Below are 25,538 nucleotides of genomic sequence, written 5' to 3'. Positions count from 1 at the left end.
TGCAAATTAGGGAAGAAGTCAGCTCACCTGACCAGGGTAAACACCATTGCAATAACGTTTCCAGAGAAAGTGATCAAGAGAATATCTTCACCTATGGTTTTAAAGAAAGCCAATGTTTTCATCAATATATGACATATCAGGTTTAATGTCTCCCTTGTCACAGATACAAGATTTGTTTGTAGCCTCTTTTACAATATCATTCCAGAGTGTTGGTTCTAGGGATAGATTCTCGTGTAGGTTTCACTCAGCCTATATTAGGTCTTAGATCTTGCATGGATTTTTCTTGCTTAGATTTTACAAAAAGCCACAATTTTGGGATATCAGTGGATCAACCCACCACTAATATATATATTATTTGTATGTCCCTAAAATGTGGGACGACTATTCAGTTATAAAGACAATTCTTTATAAACTCCCAGGGGGAGTAACTCATACTGAATATAATTATCACTATAACAATAAAAACTCAGCACACACACACATATATGTATCTTTTAAATAATAAGGAGAACGAAGACTTTATAGTACATTAGAAATTCTCTCAAAATGTCAGCCTACCTGAAGTGAAAGATACCTAAGCATACCATCTACATGCTGAAGTAACAAGGGTAAGAATAAAAATAAAACAATACTGGCATTTACAAAAATCAAAAGAAGCAACAAAAGAACTTGCAGACTGGTTACAGAGATTACTTATCTCTGTACAGGTACACAAGTCTCCATGTTTTAGGGACCTACCTGGTTGCAGGTGCTGTTTCTGAGTTTTGTTTCTTCTAAACTAGTAACTCTTAAAAGGTCAGAGTAGCCAGTCAATTCTACTATTACATCCATCGAGAAGAACAGAAGGCGTCATACATTTCTAATTATATATACTAGATGATTATCTGCTCCAGGATGATTAAAATTAATTCCCTGAATAGAATAGTTCTCCACTATTTTCATGTTCTCTTATTAAGATTGAAATCAAGATACACTACTACTAAACCTTATGTCTAGAACCCATATTCCAATGTTAATTAAAATTTTGATCCGAGAAAATGTCTAAAATTTAAGGTTTACTTAAGAAATTGAAATTCAGAGAAAGTTGCTTAATTGGTATCTAATAAATATGGACTATATTTAATGCAAATCGGAAATATTTAAATTTTCAAATGGGAGGTTGTGTCTATATGGTCTCTAAAAACCCATTAAAATATTCTAAAGAAACCGATATTTGAGGAATATTTATTAATTGATGTCTAATACTCTTGTTAAAATTTCACAAAAATTGGAACTCTGAATTTTCACAAAAGGTTTCAAGCCTTTTGCATAAAACTAAAACTAAACACAGCATTCACTATGTATAATCAACTTGGTTTTGTTATTTCCTATAATAACAACTAACAACAGGAGTATCTGTCCCATTGTCGCAATACTGCATACTTGTGCTTGTTTTTCAGGTAATTCCATGGAATGTGCTCTGATGAACTTACTGCACTGGTATCCTTGAGTGTACATACCCTCAACCAACTTAACAATCAGCAAAATCCTACCCCTTCACTGTAGAGGTCCCTAGATGCTGGAAAGCTTTCTACTCTAATAGTTTCTTTTTCTTTGTACGGCTTGCATTTGGAATTCCTTCTATGCTCATCGTTTCTCCAGACTATACCAACATGCAGACATTTAAATGTAATGTTAACAAATATCTTACTGCACATCTCTCCACTTAGGATACTCCTGAAGAAAAGGCCCCTAATTCACAGTAGTCCCCTAGATATGTGGCAATGAGTGCACCTTGTTTGGGGTGAACCAAAGAAAAAAAATGTGGTTATGTAAAAAAAAAAAAAAATAAAATAAATAAATAAAAAGTAGTTAAAACATAAAATATATAGATACAATTTATAACATATGAATGCATAAAATATATACATCTTATAAATAAGATACTGTCTCTAGTTTTTTTTCTTAATCAGTAAAATATGCCATTATTTAAATTGTTTATCCATCTACTTTACATTAATATAATATTCACGTAATATTATTCATCGGACTACTGTTCTCATTTTGAGGGTGATGAGAACAGTAGTCCGATGAATAATAATAAATATAACCAATCCTCATCTAAAAAATTCAGAAACGTAGTACAATATTCACCTTATATATATATATATATATATACAGTAAAATCCTATGGCTTATCAAAATAGTTCCTCTAAAACTTATTTTAACAATTAATTTTGGAATTACAGTTTTGAATTTTTGAGATGAGGGCTAATTGTTTGTATTACTTGTTTTGATTGGAATATTGTTCTCATCTTGAGTGTTATTTGCGAAACATTTCAGTCGGTGAAGCTTCCAACTTTTGTCAGACATGCTGATCACAATAGACTACACCGACTGAAACGTTGCACAAACAACACAACACTCAAGATGAGAGCAATAGTCCGATCAAAACAAGTAATACAAATGATTTCAGAATATTAATAATTTCTAGTTGCTTGTTTTATTCTAATAGATATTATATAATGTTGTAGATAAATAAAAATGTAATCAAACAAAGTTGTAATTTGTGATTATTATTATTTTTTTAATTAGTTAAATAGTTAACTTCAGTAAATGTCAAGGTCAATTTTTCAGTGAACGTGTCCAGGTTTTCAAGAGAATTATTAAGGCTATTTTACGTTGAATCAACCTAACCACGATTTCAAATGCATTTAAATCAAGTTTCAGAATGAAAGATTTGTGTAAACAATTTTTTACACACACACTTCAAAACATTTATTAAAGATTGGCACAAAGCAGAAAACTTGAATGCTAACATATTGAGCTTTTTTTAATTTGTTAATTAAAAAAGAAAAAAAAATCCATATAGATATCTTCAAGCAAGTTTTTCTAAGCAAGTTTAAATTATACATATGAAAGGTTGATATAGTCTGCTTGAAGTATTGTAATTAATATGTACATATATATATTATACTTGTCTAGCTACAACCACTGTTAACAATACCCCCCCCACTCTCTATCTGTGCCTTAATCTAAACACAAATTCCATGAACAATGTTTCTTTCCTTGGACTGCCCACAACTGGAACTTTGTAATACAGGCCTGTTTCCAGTTCACTGCAACTTAGTAGTCTTCAAGTACAATGTAAACAAGTTCTTGTTGAGCCATCCCCTTAAATAATGAAATTCCACCCATCAATATCGATCACTAGCCTGTTGTTTCATCAACCACCTTATGCTCATTAACTCTTATACTTTGGTGACTTTCAGGTTTTGATAAGTGGCGACTCCTTCATAAAATATATACGAGATAATTTATAGAAATATGTCAAGTAGATAGAGGACTGAAAACAAGACACAGGTAATAGTAAAAATAAACTGTTTTGCTTAAACGTCTTTAAACAAAATTTTAAAATAAAAATAATTTTGTGTTTGGATCAAAGTAGAGGATCTTTTCTTCTTTCTGTCATAAAACAAGGCCATTTTGTGGGGGGGGGGGTAAGGAAAGGGGAGATTATATTGCAGTTTCTTAGAAAGCAAATCAGCCATTTCAATAAATTATTTCTTTAACTAAAAAAATCCTATTCAGAAATGACTGACGAATGAAATTAAATGAACTAAAGTGCATTTTAGCAAACCAAAATCTGAAATAAGTGAGAACTTTAGCAAAATTGTTAGCCGGATTCGGCTACAGATAATTAAATTTCACTTTTCTACTCTCTCTTTCTTATATAAAATTTTTTATGTAAAAATTGTTGTTGGTTCCGACTATTAAAAAAAAAAAAATTTTTTTAAACAGAACTTACTGCCAAAACTTGCCTCTCAATTTTCCCCACAAAATATGTTTAAATAAAACTAATACTTTGGAAGAAGATTGAAGGACTTAGAAAATAAATTTTACTTTGTTGGTAAAAAAATAAAAACTTTATTTGTAGTAATTTGAAAAATTGAGTTTTTCTAAAATAAGAATGATAGGTGTTTAGTATTGGGTACTTTTTTGAAATTTTGATTATTTGTAACAAACAAAATGAATAAATTTTTTTTTTTTTTTTTTTTTTTTTTTTACATTTTTAAGATAGCAGAAATTTTATGTGATAACATAAAATAGATGCTAAAATATTCCTCAGTTTGAGATGGAGTTATATCTGAACACATAATGTATAATCTCTTATGCTCTTTGAGAATGTAGAGAAAAATTGAGACCTTTTTCATTTTGTTTCCACATCCTTCCAAAATCAACACTGCTTACTGCCATTAACGGACTTAATTTTCTTTTACTAAATTAGAAGATGTATATATACATACATATATAAACACACATATATACGCACACACATATATATACACACACACATATACATATACACACACATATACATACACACACACACATATATACATACACACACACATATATACATACACACACACACACATATATACATATACACACACACATATACACACACACATATATATACATATACACACACACACATATATATACATATACACACACATATACACACACACACATATATATACATATACACACACACATACATATACACACACACATATACATATACACACACACACATATACATATACACACACATATACATATACACACACATATATATATATATATATCTTAATAAAATACAATTACTGTTGTGTCAGCACAAATAATTAAGAACACTTAATTAAGTAAAGGTATAACAATAATATATTAGGAAGAAAAGTTATATACATATTTACATGTCTTCAGATATACTTCAGTTGGAGATATTTCGGTAGGTGGTGTGTTGCATGTCTTACTGGAGGTAACATAGGCATCTTACCTATTTGGCGGTCATTGCCAAACTCTCCCGGTATTGGTGATTGATACCTTTATATATCTCCCTCACCCGCCTATGTTAATTAGTGGGCATCTCCACAAACATTTACAAATAATGAAAACACATTACATATGTTGTGGTGTTAATTAAAATACATCTCCAAAAGGCTAAATAAATAGAAATTATATTATTAAATAAAAAGAGACCATGATCGATTGAACAGACCTTGTGTTACAGCTTAAATTTAAGGGATGGAGTATAAATATTAACAACTTAACATATAAAAAAATTATAAACTTCTTTTGCTTATTCATTCCAATAGTTGTTTGACATTATAAAATAAAAAAAATGGGGAAAAATTTAGCCTAAAATTTAATCATTTACAAAAAAAAAAAAAAAAAAAGAGAAAAAATAAAAAGTCCTATATATTTGTTAGAATGTAAATAATTATCCAAAAATGATTAATTTAAATGGATTGGTTATCATTTGTCTTCAATGATGTGTTTACACATCTGTCAATGCTAAATTAGGATTTAAAATAAATAAAATTTAAAAACACACAGGTTTGTTTGGAAGCACCAATCTTCAATTATTTTAACTATCCAAACCATTTTTGGCGCCTCAAAAAAATTGCAATTAAAAAAACAGCACCAGAATGAGAGAGTGCTTTATGAAGTGGGTTTTTTTTTTGGGGGGGGGGGGGGTTGTGAGTGGCTACGACCAGATGAAGTCACTAAAATATCAAACATTTTTTTTTTTTTTTTTTTTTTTTTTTAGAAAACTCTGATCTTAATAGGTTTAAGCGACTTATGTTTAAATCATAGTATCTATAAAAATTTATATTTATAAATTTTTTCTTACTTTTTTCACCCCAAATAAGGCATATTACCACTTGGACATGGGGGTTTTTATTTGGGATCACGTCTAACAGGTAAGTGGGGAGTTGAGCAACAAGATGTCTGTTCACATTGCATTTAAAATACTGCATGTCGGTACAGTCAGGAAGTAAGAAACAGGGAGAGAATTCCAAAGTCCAAAGAAGAGATTATTAAAGTAGAATACTTTCTAACATCTAGGTACCTCAACAGTGAAGAGGTGAGATTTTACTGCTTGTCAGGTTAGTCAAGAGTATGTAGATCGAGAGGGCACAAATGCTATAAGTTCATCAGAGCACATTGCATTAAAGTTCTTGTAAAACAGGCACAGGGATGCAACATTGAGGTGATGGGACAGAGATTGAAGCTTGGCTGATAATGTAGGACTTATTAGATTTGAGACTCTTTTTTTTTGGGGGGGGGACACTGTCTAAGAATGAGAGACTTGTAGTAGATGCATCAGCCCAGATATGGCATTTCAGAATTTAAATCTCATTCAATTGAGCTGATGTCTTGAGAGTGCAGAAGGAAGAAGGTGGGAAAGAAGAAAGAATTACTGAGAAAAGGTGTCTTAGAATATGGGTTTATTTTCTGTACCTGACGGTGGAGGTGTTGGCTGCTGAGATGGCTGTTGCTGCTGCTGTGGTGGTGGCTGTTGTGATGGCTGTTGTGGCTGAGACTGTTGTGAGGTGGAATCATCCCAAGCAGCTAGTGAATAAAACAAGGCGGAATGAGACAAAATAAAAGAGAGAGAGAGAGAAAGAAAGCATAGACTTTCTTCAATCACTCAATACTACTCAGACGTAGAAAGGGAGGAGGGGGAAGCATCATGACTATCAATTTGGTAAGGAAATAAGAAGCAAGGATGACATAAACAGACTGTCCTTGTTAAAAGGTTTCTATTCTTACTGATTTTTTGTTGTGAAGGTAAATAGAATGCAAGATTTCTCTAAAAAAAAAAAATAAAAAAAAAAAATAAAAAATAAAAAGAAATGTTAATCCTTTTTTGTTTTAGAAATTAAATTGGCGTTTGGAAAACAAAAATGTTTCTGAATTTTTCTAGATGAGAATTGAAAATTTGTATTATTCAGACTACTGTGCTTAACTTCAGACTTTCTTCAGGTGTATCTTGTCAAACTCCAAAATTTTTTTGTCAAACTTGGGAATCTGCACAGAATTTGGAGTGGATACTCAGATACTTTTGAATTACTTAGGACTTCTATTCGGTCATGGCTACATGAATTATATGAAGGATTCCGTTCAAAATTTTGTGCAGATTCCATAGTTCAACAGAAGGATTTCCTCAAGTTCGACGAGATATATCGGCTAAAACATTGTAAAAATAATGCTCAAGATAACAATAGTCCGAATAAAAAAAGAGTCCTTTCCTACAAAACATTTCGAAAGGTACACCTTCATCACAACTTAAAAAATAGAAATAGTCTTATTTTTATCGATCAAAGTGATGGCTAACAGGAATATTTTGCCAGTAATATGCTTGATCAAAGTCAGGCAATATTGTGAAGCCACTCTTTGAATAATAAGATTATTTTCAAATTCTGAGGTAATATCACAAGCAAATCTTTCCTCTTCAGAACAGCCAATCCAAAATTAAGGTAAAGACATGTCTAAAAGGAAGAATTGAGGTTTTTCTTACGGATGGTCAGGGAAATTAGTTATCAAATATATAGATATGCAAACTGATGTTTTACCTATCTATTTACAATGGAGTGAATTTACAGACTAGAAAGATATATTCTGGTTCAAATCTTATAAAGAAATCGAAGAAAATATTTGTTCACTAAAATGATACATTTTCTTTATTACACTTGTAGTATTCTTAAAATCAATTTCGATGGTTGTGTATGTTTTAAACCAGCACATTTCAGAACATTATGCACTTACGTATCACATTTAAATTAATATAAATTATAAAAATTACAAAAAATGATCCAGTAGATGTGTTAGATATATTTTTAATAACAAAAAACAATTACAATCCAACATTTGGTGTTTGAAAATGGTGGATTGTAATTTAGTTTAAATGATAAATGGCAGTTACCTCCCTTGAATCTTGTGAACTCCCCAACATTAAAACATTCACTAAAACTATAAATCGATAAACTCAATAAATTTTATTTTTATTTTTTTCTATTGGATCATTTTTTTTTGTAATTTTTGGAATTTACACTGATTTCGACATGATACGCAAGTACATAATGTTTTCACCTAAAATGCATTGGCTTAAAATATCACTATTTTACACAAGTACCTCAATTTCATCTAAAAAAATTCATTTTTAATCTACATTTAGAAATTAGCTATCAGAAATTCAATTCCTTCCATTTTTTTTAGACATTAAGAATTTATAATTTTACATTTTAAAAAAGAAAATGTCAAAAACGTAAAAGGTTAAAGAATATTAAAGCTAACATGGTATTAATAAATTAAATAATATCAGCAAGATTTAATAATTAAAAGTTTTTTTGATTATGTCATTTATATAGCAATCGAGAAAAACAATACAACAGAAAAAAATCTTTATAGCATTTACATAAAGTTATGTTAGTTCTTTTATACAACAGAGGCAAGTTCAAAATTAATGTCTACTTTGGTTTAGGGGCAAATATGAACCATAATACTAGACTTTTACTTTTAAACTATAGTTCAAGCCAAAAATCACTTTCTCTTTGGTAGTTTAAAGCTTCAAAATCAATTTCAAACGATAATGAAGTAATCATGCTGTGTTTTAAAGTAAAATGAATATTTCCTTTATTTCATCAACTACTATACCTCTCTTCACAAAAACTGTATGTAAATCTATTTCAGCAACTATTTAGGCAAATTCTTGCTTCATTTTTTCAGAAAATGTTTATTGGTTCACTTTAAAAAAATATCTCATACCGTTAAGCATGCCCAAATTTAAAGCTTCTAACAATAATCTATACAAGAAGTTGGGGGTATTTTCACTCTCACAATCAGATGTTCTACGAAAGGTCATTATCTTACACTGTGGTCTTTTTTTCAAAACTATTACTTATTAGAAAGGATTTTTTTTTTTTTTTTTTTTAAGTCAATTACACAAGGTTATGCAGTTTACAAATTTCATATTTAAAATTTGCTTTTTACTTTTAGGGCTGCTGATTTGCGTCAGAGAAGTCAACCATAAGCAGCAAATAATTCAATAGTTCAAGGCTGCACCAGAAATTTCTTAAGTTACTTTACCTTTTTTAGACAATACTAGGATACTGGCTTGCTAGTTTATTAATATTTCTAATAAAGTCATTACTTTGTAACTGTTCAAATTTTGACAACAGTTTTGAAGCTTTAAACTGCCATAGAAAAAGTGATTTCTGGCATGAATTACAGTTTGTAGACGAAAGTCCAGTATTATGTTATAAAAGTTTTTTTATCAGTTTTATGATTGGAAAGTTTTTTTTTTTTTTTTTTGCTTTAATAATAATTGTTTATAACTTTATTAGAATAAAATATTAGTAGCTTATTCATAATAGAAAATTAATTTTAAACCAATGTCATAAATGAAGAAAACAAATCAAATAAATTTCTCCATAAATATAATGTATTTAAGTAATTTTAGAAAGTTTGTTTTATTTTCATGCAAAAGTGAAATCAACAAGCATTTTCCTTTTTTAGATAAAGAAAAAAAAATTGATTCAGCATCTAACATGTAAAAGTTAATTTATTTTTATCATTACTCAAAAAAAGGACACATTTGTAGTGGAAATTTTTAGTACAAGATTAAAGCTAGGACTTTAAAAATAAAGTAATTTTTAGTCAAATAATTTCAAAATAATTTTTAATCAAGTATTTTTTTATAAAAAAATAAAAACAAAACCAAGCAAAAAAAAAAAAAAAAAAAGCAGAAAAAAGGCAGAGAAAAATTAAAGGCTAGTAGAAGTGGAGAAAAAAAAAACACATGTCTATATAAGGAATAGAATTTTTGGCATATTAACAGCATATTAAGTCCTATTATCTGAATATTTTTAAATTACAAATTTATAGAAAAGAAAAAAACTTTTTTTTTTTTTTCACTCATCGACAATAGTTAAATACCATTAACAAAATAATCAATTGTAATAATATGCATTGTGTCGGTTTCAATAAATAAATATATATATATTATATATATAAAGAAAAGTCAATCGAATTCTCAATATCAGATCTAAATGGCATTGCTTCTGACAAATCAATATTTAATTCTGACTAGCCAGATATTTGTGTAGATTTTCAGTGTCTCTTTACATAAAAAAAAATTTTAATCCATTTCATCAATTACATCTGACCCAATAATTTTTTCAGTAGCATTGAATTATACGAGATTCTCCATAGAAATTAATGGTGTTAGATAAACCAGCAGAAATGATTATTTTATAATGTAAACTGTTGCATTTTGTAGAAATGGAAAATTCCAAAGGGCCTCTAGGGTAGAAAATTATTCAATTTTACTACATTTACAAGTTAGCAATGAAACAATTATTTATAACTACTCCATTTTTATTTCTTAGTTGTCTTATTTGTAACTGTTGGAAATTTTAGGTCATTTTGAAAATGTCAAACTTATTTAACCTTTTATATTCCTTTGTGATAGAGTAAAATTTGGAAATGAACTATATATTACTGACCAAGCTATACCGTCTCAATTGCATTTAAACATAATGCACACACTCACATTCATTAAAAAATTACTTTATTTACAGAGAAAAATACAAAATTAAAAAGCTTAACAAAATTCAACTAAAAAGATTCCTGGGTAGTTAAAATGTCTAAACACACTACAAAATATCTTAAGGCATTGGATACATTTAAAATTTATAAGATAAATATTTCTATTCTTTTTAAAAAAAAGGAATATTCTTTATCAAAAAAAAAAAAAAGAAAAAAAAAAAGAAAAAAAAAAGTACTTCTTGTAGATGTCGCCAAGTTCTACAGACCATTAAAATATCATTCAATTTACTTCCTTTCTGAAAATACTTAATCTGACTAGGTATAGTTTTCAGATTAATACCATCTTTGTTATCAACAACAAAGTTTGTGTTAGACATTTGGGAATTTTTGGAGTTGGAGTTGGACATTATGCTTTCCAATTCCACTACTCTACTTGAAATAGGTTATTAAACTTGCATCTGAAATGATTAAATTTCCGATTTATGGGGAGTTTGAAAATGTAACAACAATTGAAAGAAGGTAAAACAAAAATATGGAAAAAATTTGAATGAAAATTGATTTTATTAATAAAATCTTTAGCAATTAGTCAAAGATTGACCAAAAAAATTATTACAGGCTTTCTTTTTGTTAAACAGATAAAAGCGAGGACAGTAATGGCTTTCAAATATGGTAACATTTTAGTATTTTCAATTTGTTAAATATTGCATATATATATAAACTAGTAATTATTTAGCGATTTATGTTTACAAAAAGAGTTTATCAAATTAGGCAGGATGTAGAAGTCGGCAAGAGGTCAGGTAGTTAATCTTGGGGGGGGGGGGTAGAGTTATATATTAGGAAGTCAAGTTGATAGTGATTAAATCAGCTAGTGTGAATTTTAGCAAGGGTTAAACTGAGTACATTATAATTCAGATCTGTAAAATGGAATCATTCTCAGAAACGAGTGATGTAAAATTGAAGCAGGAGGCAGAGATCAAACGCTGTAGAAAAAAACAGAGAGAGAGAGAGAGAGAGAGAGAGAGAGAGAGAGAGAGAGAGAGAGAGAGAGAGAGATGATGAAGAATGACATCCTGTTCTTGAGCAAATAGAAAACTAGGGTTTTCAGATCAGTCTCTCTGGAAAGGTCGTGCGAACAAGATACAGCAAATAATGCAGGAAACCTGTAATCCAAGGCAAATATTACTTCGATGTTTGTCCATGCATGTCACTCATTTCGTTAAGTTAGAAAATTAAAGAATTAAATAACTAGCTATGATAACATTAGTCTCTTATCTAGTAAAGTCTAACCAAATAAAAACATATTTGAAACCCCTCAGCAAACGTTTCCTTATGTCTTTCAACATGAAGAGTTTAATTAATTTTAATTAAACAGATGAGACAATCGATAATCATTTATGAAACAGTGATGAAAACGAGAATAAAAAGGATATATAAACACATTGTACATATATGTATAAGGAACTTCTTTCATTTGTTTGTGAAAATGTTACATTAGGAACAGGAAAAAACAGTTAAAATAATGGCTTAAGAATCCGTGACCAACAAACCAAAAGATTGACTTATGCTAATCATAACATGTCGATTGCTTTGTGAGACTAAACTGGGCTGATTGTGACATGCCGTGTCAAACTCCCTCTAGAGTAGGGTATAATGTAATAAATTTATCTTCAGAGCAAAAAAAAAAAATTAGAAAAAAAAAAACAAGAATATAAGAAAAAGGAAATTATAACTAATATTATTTCATTACTTTAATGAGTAAATATAAAATTAAAAGATAAGATAACGTTTCATTCAAACAAGCAGGAATGCATGTAAACAAGATGAAACCAGGATGAACTTCTGAATTTTGGAGAAGGGGATGTGTATATAAATGGGGTAGGGGAGAAGGTAGTGCAAAGAACATTTTTTTTTTAAACATGTTACAACTAAGAAAGTAAAAATTAAGTGAAACATGCTAAATGTGCATATTGGCAGAAGAATACAGGAAGTCAATGTTTTTGATGAAACAATAGTCATCTACTCCCACTCCACACACCTATCTATCATGAATTTTTGAAATTAGCTTTCATGCAAAATTAACATTTGGGGCCCATTGTTCTTGTGTGAGGACAATAGCTAAATGAAATGACGTCAGGCATTAACATTTTAGGGGAAGAAAAGGAAGATATAGACAGGAAGAGAAAAAAAGGAAATAAAATAAAATCCAGTCAAAAAGTGTTAAAAAATAAAAAAATAAAAAAAAAAATTTTTAAATGAGGTAAGACTATAATAATTTTGCAAACAAAAAAAAAAAATCAGCATTTTCTTATATATAGTTAACGGCTAGAAAGACCAGACTAGTGAGAAATTGTTTTTAATAAATATTGCTATTTATTAAAAATAAAATTTAAAAAAAAATAAAAAATAAAACTGAAAAAAAAAAGTAAAATAAAATATTCAATTTTATTTTTAATAAATAGCAATATTTATTAAAAACAAATTCAGATTCGTTTGGTCTTTCTAACCATTAAATCTTCAACTGATATAGTGTGTTCCAAACAGAGAATTACTCACACACACAAATAATGGATTTCAACTAAACAGCAGAGGATTCACATGCATGGGCAGTTATAGAAATTTAAGCAAAAATTTGCTTTTTCTGGGCAAAAAAGAAAAAAGAACAAAGGCAATATTCTGCTAAAATTTAGAGAACTCACACACTTGAACAAAAGAAAAAAAAAAAAAAAAATGGGAATTTTATTTATATTAGCAAGTCGCCTGGAATTGGCAGGTCATAAAATATGCTTAAATCTGATATCTCAATTTATTCAGATTTGTATTTATTATTATAAAGCTAATTCTCTATTGATTATTTATATTGCACCCAATATATACAGCAGAACTCCAGGATACAGCATTAAAAATTAGTAAAAAATACAGTACAGTATGTAATACACATGTATATAATTAAGTAACATAAATAACACCAAAATGCAATCTGGAGGTGAGGACACTTTAGAAGAAAGATATGCAATTAAATTCTGTTTTAAACTTGGAAAAAAAAATGCCACAGAAACGTATAGAATGCTCCAGACTGCTTTTGAACCATCTTGCATGAATCAAGCATCAGTTTTTGAGTGGCATAAGAGATTCAAGGAAAACAGAGTCTGTGAGGGATGATGAGGTGTGGGAGGAGTAATGAAGTTGATTGGCCAAAAAAAGAATTTCTTGGCTTGGGATAGTCTATAAAGATAATAAGTGCACAGTTTGATGTCAGTATGGGAACTGCACATACAATTATTTGCGATGAATGGAAGATTTGCTGAAGTTTGTCCGAAGGGTGCTCCATCTTTGTCATAGATTATTTGATCAAGATGGGCATCAAGACAGTTTCTCACCCCTCCCCTATAATTCAGACCTTGCTCCCTGTGACTTTTGGTTATTCCCCAAGCCCAAGGAAAACTTTAGAGGCTGTCATTATGACAATCAAAGAGATGACCGAGGTTGTGATGCAGGTCACTGACACACTCACACAAGAAGACTTCCATGGGGCCTTCCAGAAGTTGTTGGAATGGTACAATAAGTGCACTGCAGCCAGAGGAGATTACTTTGAAGGCGATTAGAGTTTCATGTGTGTATTACTATCAATATAGTGCGCATACAAAAAAAAACCTGGAAACTTATTGAGAAGGCAACTAGTGTGTGTGAGTGTGTGTGTGTGTATATACACACACACACACTTAATATCTCTCAATTCATTTCTGATGGCCTAAAGGTAGAATACCAACCCCCAAATTCAAGGGTGACTTTGTGATAGAGTTTAAATTTCTCGATTGGCAGTAATTATTACCTTTTACATTGATGATTGCGTAAGCATGAAACACTAGTGTATGTAGGTATAAAAATATTTATTTAATAAAAAGAAAATTTTTTAATACATGTATATATTAATGATAGGCCTATTCCAGAATCTCCCTCCCCCAAGTCCGATACAATACAATTACCGATTCTCTTTTAAATTACCAATCTCAATACTGATTCCGATTCTTTTAAGTAGAGATTTGTCACTTTTTTTTTTTTTTTTTTGTAAATTACATTTTCATATTACTGTAAAACTAATATCTGCATATATTTTTGAAAAAAATAAAAATCCACTTGATGGAAGGAGTACATTTCACAAATACACCTTACTAAATATTTAGTCAAATTGATTGAAAATTGTGAGACAAAAATTTATTTTGATTTTAAAATAGAGTCAAATTGTATTAGGTCATTGTTAGTGTAAAAAATGCTATTTGAATGGTTGGTTAGTTGGTTGGTTGTTTTTGTTTTACGGCATATCAACCCTTTTCGGGTTATTTTAATGCCGAATCCAAAGATTTTGAGGGAAAATATTTTTAATAGAATATATTTGTTGTTTTCACATCGGTTTCTATTTAACCCATAGTTGGGACCCTAACAGGTACTACCACTCCGGGTCAGCGTGGACCTGGGAGCAATGGTAATTAAAGGGTGGCTCCACACTCCCCAAAGCCCACAAGCTGGGGCCTCACCACTGGATAATTGTTTAAGGTCATATCCAGGACCCTATTTGAATGGTTTTTATACATAATTGGAAATAGTTAACGACTAGTATACAAAATAAAAAAGTGGGTAGGAATAGAAATGACCTTCAAACCACTATTATACTTCTTCCTTAAGAACAACATGAACAAAAAACATCAGTATCTTTGAAATTAGTGTTTTGATCGAAGTGACTGGAGATATGTTACCATGTTAAGCAGTAAGCAGTGATGGTGATACCAAAACCACATAAAATTATGCAACTGAAAACCTTTAAAATAATTACATTGATCTTAGCTTAATATTTTACCACTCCAACTCATCTATCTTTTTGCTTGAATTTTTGTTCCTTCGTCTTTATCAAAACACTGACATTAGACTAGGTATCTAAAACTAGCCTAGTTTAGGATGCGAAAACTGGTAAATAAAGTTAAATTTTCCTTAACTTCAACTTGCAATATCTCATTTATTTTGGGGGTTATTTTAATAAAGTTTTGATTTAAATAAAATTTAATCTTTTTGCTTTATAGATATATAATTCTTTTTCTTGTGTCTTTAATAGTCTTTTTTTTTTCTGGGTTACTTCAAGTTATGTCACTAATTTTGGTGAGTGCCACTTTATTTATTTATTTATTTTTTTTTACACAAAAAAAAATGTTGGTGTTTTTCAAATTTGTTTTTCGATATTGTGTATCTCTAGGTATAAAAAAATAGTATCATTTTAAAGAAAAAAGGCCACTTATCAATATTGCGAGCTTAAAAAAGGGTTTTAAGTTGTTTTTCACAAAAAAAAAAATCCAACTTGAAAACTTCAGTGAAAGAAATCTGAAAGAAATTCAATTGAAAAAATTCTGAAAATCACACCATTTTGTAGAGAAATATCTCCTCTTTAATAATCTGTTGGTGTCATATTACTACGCTCATAAATAAAAGTGAGTGTACCTACACATCGAGATTTACAACTTAATGCCAAGTGACCAAAGTACGGAGTACCATCATAAAAATCAACTGTCAGCACGACCGAATGAAAATGTAAACAAATAACTTGTTTCACGATGGATATATCAAAGTTCTTAGGTGAGTTTGGTTTTGTTTATTTAAAAGTTATAGAAAGTTATTGTTTAAAATAATATTTTTAGTGCGTCAATAAAAGAAATGAAAATTTACAATTTAAAAAATGTCAGTTGTTTATTTTCTATATCTTCTTTCAAACTTTCATATGTTCTTTGCTTTATCTTCTTTCGGTAGGATAAACTTCAGCATTGTTAAATTCTTCTAAAAATTAAACTCGGTACATTTAAACAAAAAATAACATTTTTAGTTGCGTGTGACTGTGATGGAAAAATTTTTTTCATTTTAAAAAATGTGCCTCATTTTTTTGTTTACTTATTTAATTCTCTTATGTTCTGTCAGGCGTTTTTGATATATCTAACATTTTGTTAAATTATTTTTTTATTAGACTGTACAGTTACATTACTTAAAAAAAAAAAAAAAATTAACAAAATATAGCTAAGTTTTAAATTACGTGCAACAAGTCATGTGTAAATAAAAAAATTAATTTCACGTAAAAATATGCATTTTTTTGTTTGTGTTCTATCGGGCGTTTTTGATAAATTGGAAGATTTTGTTAAATTATTTTTTAATTACACTGTACATTACTTAAAACATAAGAACTGAAAATATAGTTCAGTTATGTGCACGTGGTGCGTAAATGAAAAAATTAATTTCACTGTAAAAATCATTTTTTTTTTTTTGTTTACGGTACTTCTACAGTTTATCGCCGAAAATGGAGATGCCATTTTTTTTTCATGCACCTGTTGTTAAAATCCGAGGGAGAAATCAGTATTTTAAACTATGACCGAAGTTATAAATGAATAACAAAAAAAATTAAACTAGATATTAATTACTTCCGGAAAGAAGTATGAAAAAAAGTAAATAAAGAAAGTGAAAGAGAACATATATCCGTAATTGTTTAATTGAAAATGTTTTGATTTAATTAATGAAAACAGGAAAAATTTTCATGAAACGTATATTTTTATTATTAAAAACAGAAAATGACATATTCATAATTGTCTAATCTGGGTGAGCACCATTTGAAAACCAAAATATTTACTGTATAAAAATTTATCAAAATATAATTATAAAAACATTTATTGAAAAGTTTGCCTAAGAAAATATAATTTTAATAAAACAATTTTGTAATGAAAGCAACATTGGATTTTTATAAAATAGTTTTTTTTTTCAGTTTTTTTCCGAACAAATAAATAATTTTAATGAATATTATATTATGAATAGCATAGTTTGAAATACTGATTTCTCTCTCGGATTTTAACGACAGGTGCACGAAAAAAAAAAAATGGCGGCTCCATTTTTGGCGATAAACTGTAGAAGTACCCCTGAGACCTATATGTTCTATCAGGTGTTTTTGATAAACTTGAACTGAGCTATCTCAAGATTGTGTTAGGTGTCAAAATAAACACCGGCCGAAATAAAGTTCAACTGGAAGCTGCTCTCTGACTACTTAAGAAATCCAGTTAATTCATTTCCACCTCCAAAGCAACATAAAGTCCCTTAGTGAATTTGCTGAACATTCAGATAACTCCTGCAGTTGTGATGAAGAACCATCTCAGGATATCTTCAGTTATGAGCATCAAGGACAATGGGTTGCTGTCTACTATGACGCCAACTTTTACATTGGCCAAGTCATTGAGGTTATATCTGCATCCAGCGCTGTAATAAAATTTATATTGCAAACCAAAGGTAGAAAAGATTTTTTTTCGATGGCCTTTGTCAGATGACATTGCACAGGTAGAGTCATCATTTGTTTACAGATGGGGTTTTGAGGTAATGCCAGTTTCAAGTGATGGTAGGATTTGGAGTGCTCTTGATATATCTACCATAGCAGAAGCCTATGAAAGAATTCTGAGAGAAAATCAATAAGGAAAGGAATTGTAGTAAGACCTCTGCCTATAGAATATCTTACTTGTTTACTTGTCTTTTAAGTTGAAAGTTTTTCAATGCTTGAAAAAAAAAAAAAAAAAAAAAAAAATGAGTTGTGACTTTTTGTATAACAAATTTCTAAATCTTATTGTTGTCAGTCCTTTTTTGGAGAGTTTAAATTCCCCAAAGTAAAAATATTCCTGTGGCAAAAAATTTTGTTATTAGAAACAAGGCAAACATTTTTTGGAATTCCTCACCCAAAAATTAGTAAAGTTGCAAAGTTTTAAGCTTCTACCTCCAATGGTTACATTTTTACAGCAATTTCAGTAACATATACTTTTTAATCATTTTTTTTTTAACCCTTTTTGCCCTTGTTACCAAATTGTCTGTTTGACTGCTTTTATATGGTCCACAATTGAGTGGTTTTATCAATTTATAATTAAAAGAAAAAATTATCTTAATCTCTAATGTGTTATGAATTATACTAAGAAGATTCAATACATTAGCTATTGAAATGAAATTGATATGAACAGTCAAAGTTACATTTCCGTGTCATATTTACATTCCCCTCCCCCTTCGTCGGTAGGCGGATTTTTTCCTAGTGTTTAGGTTAGTTTCATCTAATAATTATTGCTTTCATTAGTATTAATTTTCATTTACCACAAGATGACATTACATTTATAAGGATTTTTCACTTGTTAGTAGCTTACATTTTTAGTTATATACTATGAAATTTGGCTTCTGGACCATGATAGCAAATTTTCAACTTTCTGTCAAACTTTGAACAATCATAACTTGATGGCTAATTGAGCTACCAAAATAAATTTGATACTTTTGTTTATGGTTTACAAAAATCTATATGTTCACATTAATATTTTTTAGATATAATGAAAATAAAATTTTGGTTTGGGATACCTAGTTAAGACTTTATACAAAACAAATATTGGCTTATGGCAGTTATAAATACTAAATTCACACATCAAATACATGCTACATATAGTTGTTTACAATTTTATAGCCATACCAATAGATAATAGTTTGTGATTACTAACTAGTTTGCTCTTTTTAGGAGTATTGGAGAAGGGGATATTATTTAGATAATTTCTTTCATTTTTCATTATTATTTAAAAAAACTAAAATGGCATCAGGTTAATCTTTACTGTCTATCGATCAATTAGAAGTGTAATATATATGCCAACGGCATTCACTCTAAGTAGGTTAAACCAGCTTCCTTTGTAGGAGGAAGTTTCATAAGATTATTAGGTTCACTAGCAGTTTCCAATCGCATTTATATCCCAGTAATGGGAGATGATGACATTCTTCCAGGGAGGTGTCAACATCCTACTACATACAGCACCTGATATTCACAAATGGTCACCCATTTGGTACTGACCAGGCTTAACATTGCTTACCTTTAGTGATCTAATGAGAACTGGTGTGTCAAATTGATTATGCTGTACGAAATGTAATGTTAACACCAATGTCTATGTGACTGTTGTGGATTGGTAAGGGTTTGGAAAGACAACTCTGTATTTAGTGGAAACAACATGTTTAACAGAAATGCAAACACAACAAATAAGGAGAATGGTTATAAATGTCAGTTTGAATGCTAAGTGTGCATGATTTGTGCATAACAGCAAGAAGCATATTTTCCCGATTTTTTTATAATAAGTGGGAGAGTTCATTGTTATCCATAAGGTGGACACCACAACAGTGACCATTAACAAAAAATATAGTGTAATATGGGAGTTCAGGGGTAGGATCAGAAGTCTAAAGGGTTCTTCAATTTTCCTAGGCAACAACAAGCCATAGTCCTCATGTAATATAACCGTCCCAGGGGACGATTGGGTTCCCCACAAGAGAGGGGGGAGAGGTCAAGACCCTCAAAATGCTGGAGAAGCCGGGCAGATATGATTTCTTTTTATTCTTCAATTATCATTGGTGTGCCCGGGTGACAGCAAAAGACCTTGCTGAGAGAAAGATTGGATTGTGATTTTCATTGTTATGAAAATCGTTGACAATATCATTTTTTTTTTTTTGTGAATTGTACTCCAAAAATGGAATGACCCAGTGTTCAAGACTAAGGATGTTTATAGTTTGGGTACAATGCCTGCGAGCCAGAGGGCCGCGGGGAATGACCTTTCAGGGCATGAGGACACTTGCAGATCCACAGGTGCACACGAGGAAGAGAGAATCTCCTCTGGGAGGTGACGTAACTGGATACGATTGGTCCAGGGAACAACCCCCAGTTTCATTCCTCCCTTGAGTATGTTAACGGGACGCAGAGTCAAACCCGCCAATTGAAGCTGAAGTTTGGAGCAGAGTTTGAGCGCAGTTGAAGAGTCGCCACACCCCTCTCTCCCCACATCATTCCACCGCAATACAGAGAGAAATCAACCCATTGACCCAGTGGAGTCTGTCAAAATCAACATTGAACTATGGACAATTGTATATAACTATATATTTGTATATCTTATCTTGAATTAATCAGTAGAATAGAGCACAGAGTTTTTTTCTTTTGTGTGCATGAAATTGCTTTCCTTCTAGCACAACCGATCGACATATTAACACGATCGCAAAATTAAGACCAACCAAATCGATTGACGAGTTCTGCCACACTAAAACACCTTGTTGACCTGCAAAGAACAGGTCACACTCATCAGTAACAAATAATCAATAAAAGTGAGCAATTTCACTAATTTTTCAATTGTTAGAACTTAAGGTTGATTCCTCCTATATTAAAAAAAACAAAAATAAAGAAAAATCTACATGATGTATGTAACCATGATAAAATGAAAATATCACGTTTTTGAGCAGTAATATGTGCAGAGATTGAAAAGTTGGGAATGGCTGACCATATATGGAGAGAAAAAAAGCTATCTACCTTTATATAGACAGAAAAGAATGGTGGAGAGCAAGACAACTCAAAGAAGCAGCACATATGTTGGGTGACAACCAACTAAGTACATAGGCCTAGTATAGATATCAACATCATATGGGAACCATTATATGTATCAGTAATAATATGTAGTAATAAATAGTGGCACAGTGATTAGAGTACTTGGGAAAAAATCAATTGTAAAAGTGATATTATACTGAAGGTTGAATTCTCAGTGTGGGAAATCAAAAAATACAATACAATTGCAAATTACGTAGGGCCTCTATCAGTCATGGCTGATGGAATGAAAGCATACCCATGTAGTAAAAAGATTTTGACCGAAATTCCATCCAGATTCCCAGAGTTCGACAAAATACACCTGAAGAAGGTCTAAGGTTACATTGACCGAAACAGTGAAAAGTACACTCAAAATCAGAACAGTAATTCAAAGAATCCAAATATGTATTTATATGAACTTAACTTTAGATAAAATTTCTAAAAAAAATCAAGGACACAAATGAATCCGATGGAGAAAATATCAATGTCACCTTAATTATTGTTAATGGGGACTATAAACAAAAAACTTAGGAGTTACCAATTATCAAGGCAATTATCTCCATATATAATATTTTGATTGCAGAAATTCCCCATCTGCACCAAAGTACCATAGGTTTGCAACAGCAGAGGCCACATACAAATGTATTATGTCTACACTATTAGCTGCTACCTTATTTAACTTTAGTATGACATTTTATATATTTTTAGTCGTTATAATACAAGCCTACATTTTATCCTAACAGCACCATCATCACAATCGCCCCATTTTTAGAGGAAGTAGTTACTATTTTTCCCTCTAATTCTAAAGTCCTCTCACTGTCACCAGTCTACACAGAGTATAAATATACACATTATACATATACTGCCCTGTCTCTCTTCGTAACTGGATCATGAACTCATAGACAAACCGTTACCTTTCCTTTCGACAGTTCAAAAATAATTTTTCCCTCTACAAGTTCCGGCCATTCTCATTGGCTGCCCTCCGACAAATTGCTTATTTGGGATTACACATTCTTATTAAATAAACAAACACGCTAGACTGTTACAAATATAGCCGCTCTCTCTACATGCTACAATCGTTATAACCAAATACAAACTAATTATTTTTTTTTAATTTACATGAATACAATGCTTTGTTTACTTATACTGTTTACTACAATTTATGCTTTCTGCATAGATAAACAAATGCACCCACGAAATTGGAGATTCCTGATAAGAAGTAAGCAAGTGTGACAGCACAGACAATAATATACACCGACATAGCTATAGAGAACTAGAAATAGAGAGGAAGAGGCCGAGAGATAGAGACAGAAAGAGAGGGAGAAAGAATCAGAGATAGAGTGAGCGAGGAGCGTTGTCAGCATTGTAGCTGTAAACCACAACAAACAAATTCTTTTTTTTATTCAGCAAGAGAGAAGAGCGTCATCAACATCGTAGCCGTACTAAAGTAAACCACAACCACAAATAAACCAATCGTTTTCTTTCCTATATTCTTTATTTATTATTATTTTTTGTGTGTATTATATGCCTCGCCATACAAGCATTTTAAAGGCATTATTTCGAAGGCCCATAATCCATAACATTGTAAGTTCACCATGGGTCAGTCAACTAAAGCGTTTCATTATTTTTTTTTTACACCAACTTTTCCTCTTAGTGTTACATGTTCGAGCCTGACTACTGCAGCTAATATATATTTTTTTTTTTTAGTGCTTGCATGGGTACTCGCTATTTTCATTTCTTTTTAGGGGTTTCTTAGTTTGTTTGTTTTTTTTCTTGGGGCTCGCATGGGTAATAACTAATATTAAATGTTTTGTTCTTATTTTTAAACACAAATAAGTCACAAAGAAAAATAAATTGTTTTTGCCTGATTTCCCCCAATTTTATTTTTCATATATATAACGCGTCCTGCTAGTTGGTTAATATTATGAGAGGATTGAAAATAATGAATGTAATGGATAAAATTTAATGACTTACAAGAACAAGTCAAGTGTTTTTTTTATGGAAATCGCTCGAGACAAGGCATGTAACCACTTGATGTAAGTAGCTAACAAGAACGAAAGATGATTATTGCAAAGACAGGATATGTCTATTGATCTTAATCTTGAAAAGTCCCAGGTTGTAAGTAGAAGGAAAACAGTGAACAGAGAGAGAGTTGCAATTTTCAAAAAGAAGCTAGTAGAATAAGAAGCTATATTACAATGAGAATTTTGATGTTTATTGACATTACACTTGACGGACACTGTTGCAGCCCTATGGGAAGCAATCTCGTGGCAACATGTTCCACGGGAAGGAAGTTCTTGGGGAAAAACTTTGTTCATGGAAATTCTGTTTGAGGTTTTGGCATGCAGAGGAAGTAAGGAAAGTTCTTTGATGTGATTTTATTTATTTTTTTTTTTTATTCCATTTTCACCCCAAACGAGGCACAGTTGCCCCTTTAATGTAGGGGGCTACTATCAGGGACATGTTGCAGAGATACTATGAAAGGAGATGAGCAGCAAGATGTCTGTTCACATTACACTTGAATTTCTGCATGTTAGTACAGTTGGGAAAGCAGTTCCAAAGTCTAGCATTTCTGGGGATGAAACTATTGGAGTAGAAGGCTTTCTTACATCTAGGGATCTGTGTAGGGGTGGGATTTTGCTGCTTGTCTGGTTTGTCGAGGGTATTTATATCGAGGGGGTATTTACATCAAGGGAGTACAAGTGCTTGTAGCTTGTCGGAGCATTCACCACTAAAATACTTGTAGAACAGGCAGAGGGACACAACATTTCGTCGAGGGAAGCCTAAATGACAATTCAGGACCTATCAGGTTGGCGACTCTCTTTTGGACCCTGTCCAGGAGTGAGAGACTAGCAGCAGATGCACCAGCCCAAATGTGACAACAATACTCCATACATGAGCAAATGGTTTCCTTGTAGAGGTACAGGATACTTTCAGGTGTAAGTAGCATTCTAGCACTGTAGAGAGAGCTCACCTTTCTCGTAGTAGAAGTTTTGGCTGTGAATGTTTAATGGGAAGGAACTAGAAATTGAAATAACGATAAAGATAGGCTTCATCTCAATAAGGATGGTGGTAGATAATATTTGGAGAATATATCCACTCTTCAGAAATAAGCTGTAATCATGTCACAATTATAAGTGATAATATGTACATACAGCAGCCTAGAACGAAAATAGCTGCCGAGTTCTTAGAATGCATCTAACAAGTCTTATAAATGATGTTTAGGACTGATTTCATGTGGACTGAAGAAATAAGGGTAGATAATTCCACAATAATTCAAACTTGCAAGATCAGCTTTGTAATGTCTATGATTTCTCATCAATCGCTTAAAAATGATTTTCTTTATTAAAAAAACAAAAAAAAAACACTACTTGATCAATTTATGTGATTTTTGGAATATGATATTTTTGCTCTGTCACGTGTACGTACACCATAAAAATTTTTCTGCAGTTTCTTTTTTAATATAGTGGGTAATTCTGGACAACCACTCCAAAATCCAACTGATTAAGCACTAAATTCGCATAAATTAAAAAAAAAAAAAAAAAAAAAATGAAATAAAAAGTCAAGACTCACAGGGAACAACAAATAGGTAGACAGATACAGTTAATCTTTTCGATATTTGAATCAAAGACCTAATTGCAGTGTGGATCTACAAGGTGCAATTCTTTTTTGGGGGAGAGGGGGATGGATTCAAGATCCAGAAACATAACAGTGATCAAGAAAGAGAAGAGAGGGAGGGGAGATCATGTCACACTGATGTGATAACATCAAACAGGTGCATTTGACGCGCGTAATCTATGCGTGTACAGCTTTGAATTAAAAATAAGTGCGGGATTGGCCAGGAGTGGGAGGTGGATCTTACAACCGTTACTGCTTAATAAGCTTGAGAGGCCTTACCATTGTAAGGAACTTTTGCCCAATGGCAACGGTGACATTCATAAGAAGCTTAAATATATCACAAGGTACAACAATCCTTTGGCTAATGAAACGAAGATTACAGTGAAAGCAATAAGCAGCTGAACAAACTGGTGGCTGTTCATCCATCTATAACAAAATTATCTGACAAGTTATAAATGCCACTATTCAAATGAAGATTTTATTTTTAAAAATTTCTTCATTTAATAAATTTAATAACTAAAAATTAATTTAACTTTCACAAAAATTAATTTAATTCGTCAAATGTCCTAATTAAAAAACATTTTTGTAAAACTAGCATCCACCCGTTTTTTAATTTCTTATCTTTTTAGACATTTTTTTTTCTTTATTATGGTCATAAAAACTGTTAATAGAGAGAGGCTACTTAGTTAATTAGGGATTGCATAAAACTTAGGAACATTGGCATAGTTAGACAATACAGAAATCCGAAAATGTGACAGTGGTGCATGTTCATTCACACAGTTCTGAAGCAACATGTTTAGGACCACAGAACACAATGTGAAAGGAGATCATCGGTAAATCTCTGAGCAAATACTGGTGTAATTATGCAGAGGGTCTAATGTAAATGTATATCATTACAGGTCTGGTCTTTTCAGCCACTTCCACAGACGCAAGTTGTTACAATTTGGCACCATGTAGGGAGTTCAACAGCGAGAGGGCTGTTCATATTACATTTAAATTTCTGCATATTAGTACAGTCAAGGAAGCATGAGACCAGAAGGGACTTCCAAAGTCTAGTCAAAGAAGAAATAAAAGAGTGGGATGTTTTCCAGCATCAACAATGAAAGTTTAAGTGAAACAT

General features: G+C 31.1%; 1 protein-coding gene across 12 annotated transcripts in view; it reads right to left on the bottom strand.

The window, feature by feature from the left end:
* The window catches only part of LOC145295953 (protein argonaute-2-like), a 179,528-nt gene that overhangs the window by 100,491 nt on the left and 53,499 nt on the right, over positions 1-25,538 (bottom strand). For all 12 annotated transcript variants that reach the window (XM_080141848.1, XM_080141842.1, XM_080141847.1 and 9 more), the window contains one exon: positions 6,295-6,405. In XM_080141848.1, coding sequence (XP_079997974.1) covers positions 6,295-6,405 — 111 coding nt within the window. The remainder of the gene's footprint in view (positions 1-6,294; positions 6,406-25,538) is intronic.

The sequence above is a fragment of the Euprymna scolopes genome, chromosome 16 (assembly GCF_053919585.1).
Source record: "Euprymna scolopes isolate OS-2025 chromosome 16, ASM5391958v1, whole genome shotgun sequence".
Taxonomy (NCBI): domain Eukaryota; kingdom Metazoa; phylum Mollusca; class Cephalopoda; order Sepiida; family Sepiolidae; genus Euprymna; species Euprymna scolopes.
This window is presented reverse-complemented; position numbering and strand designations above follow the sequence as displayed.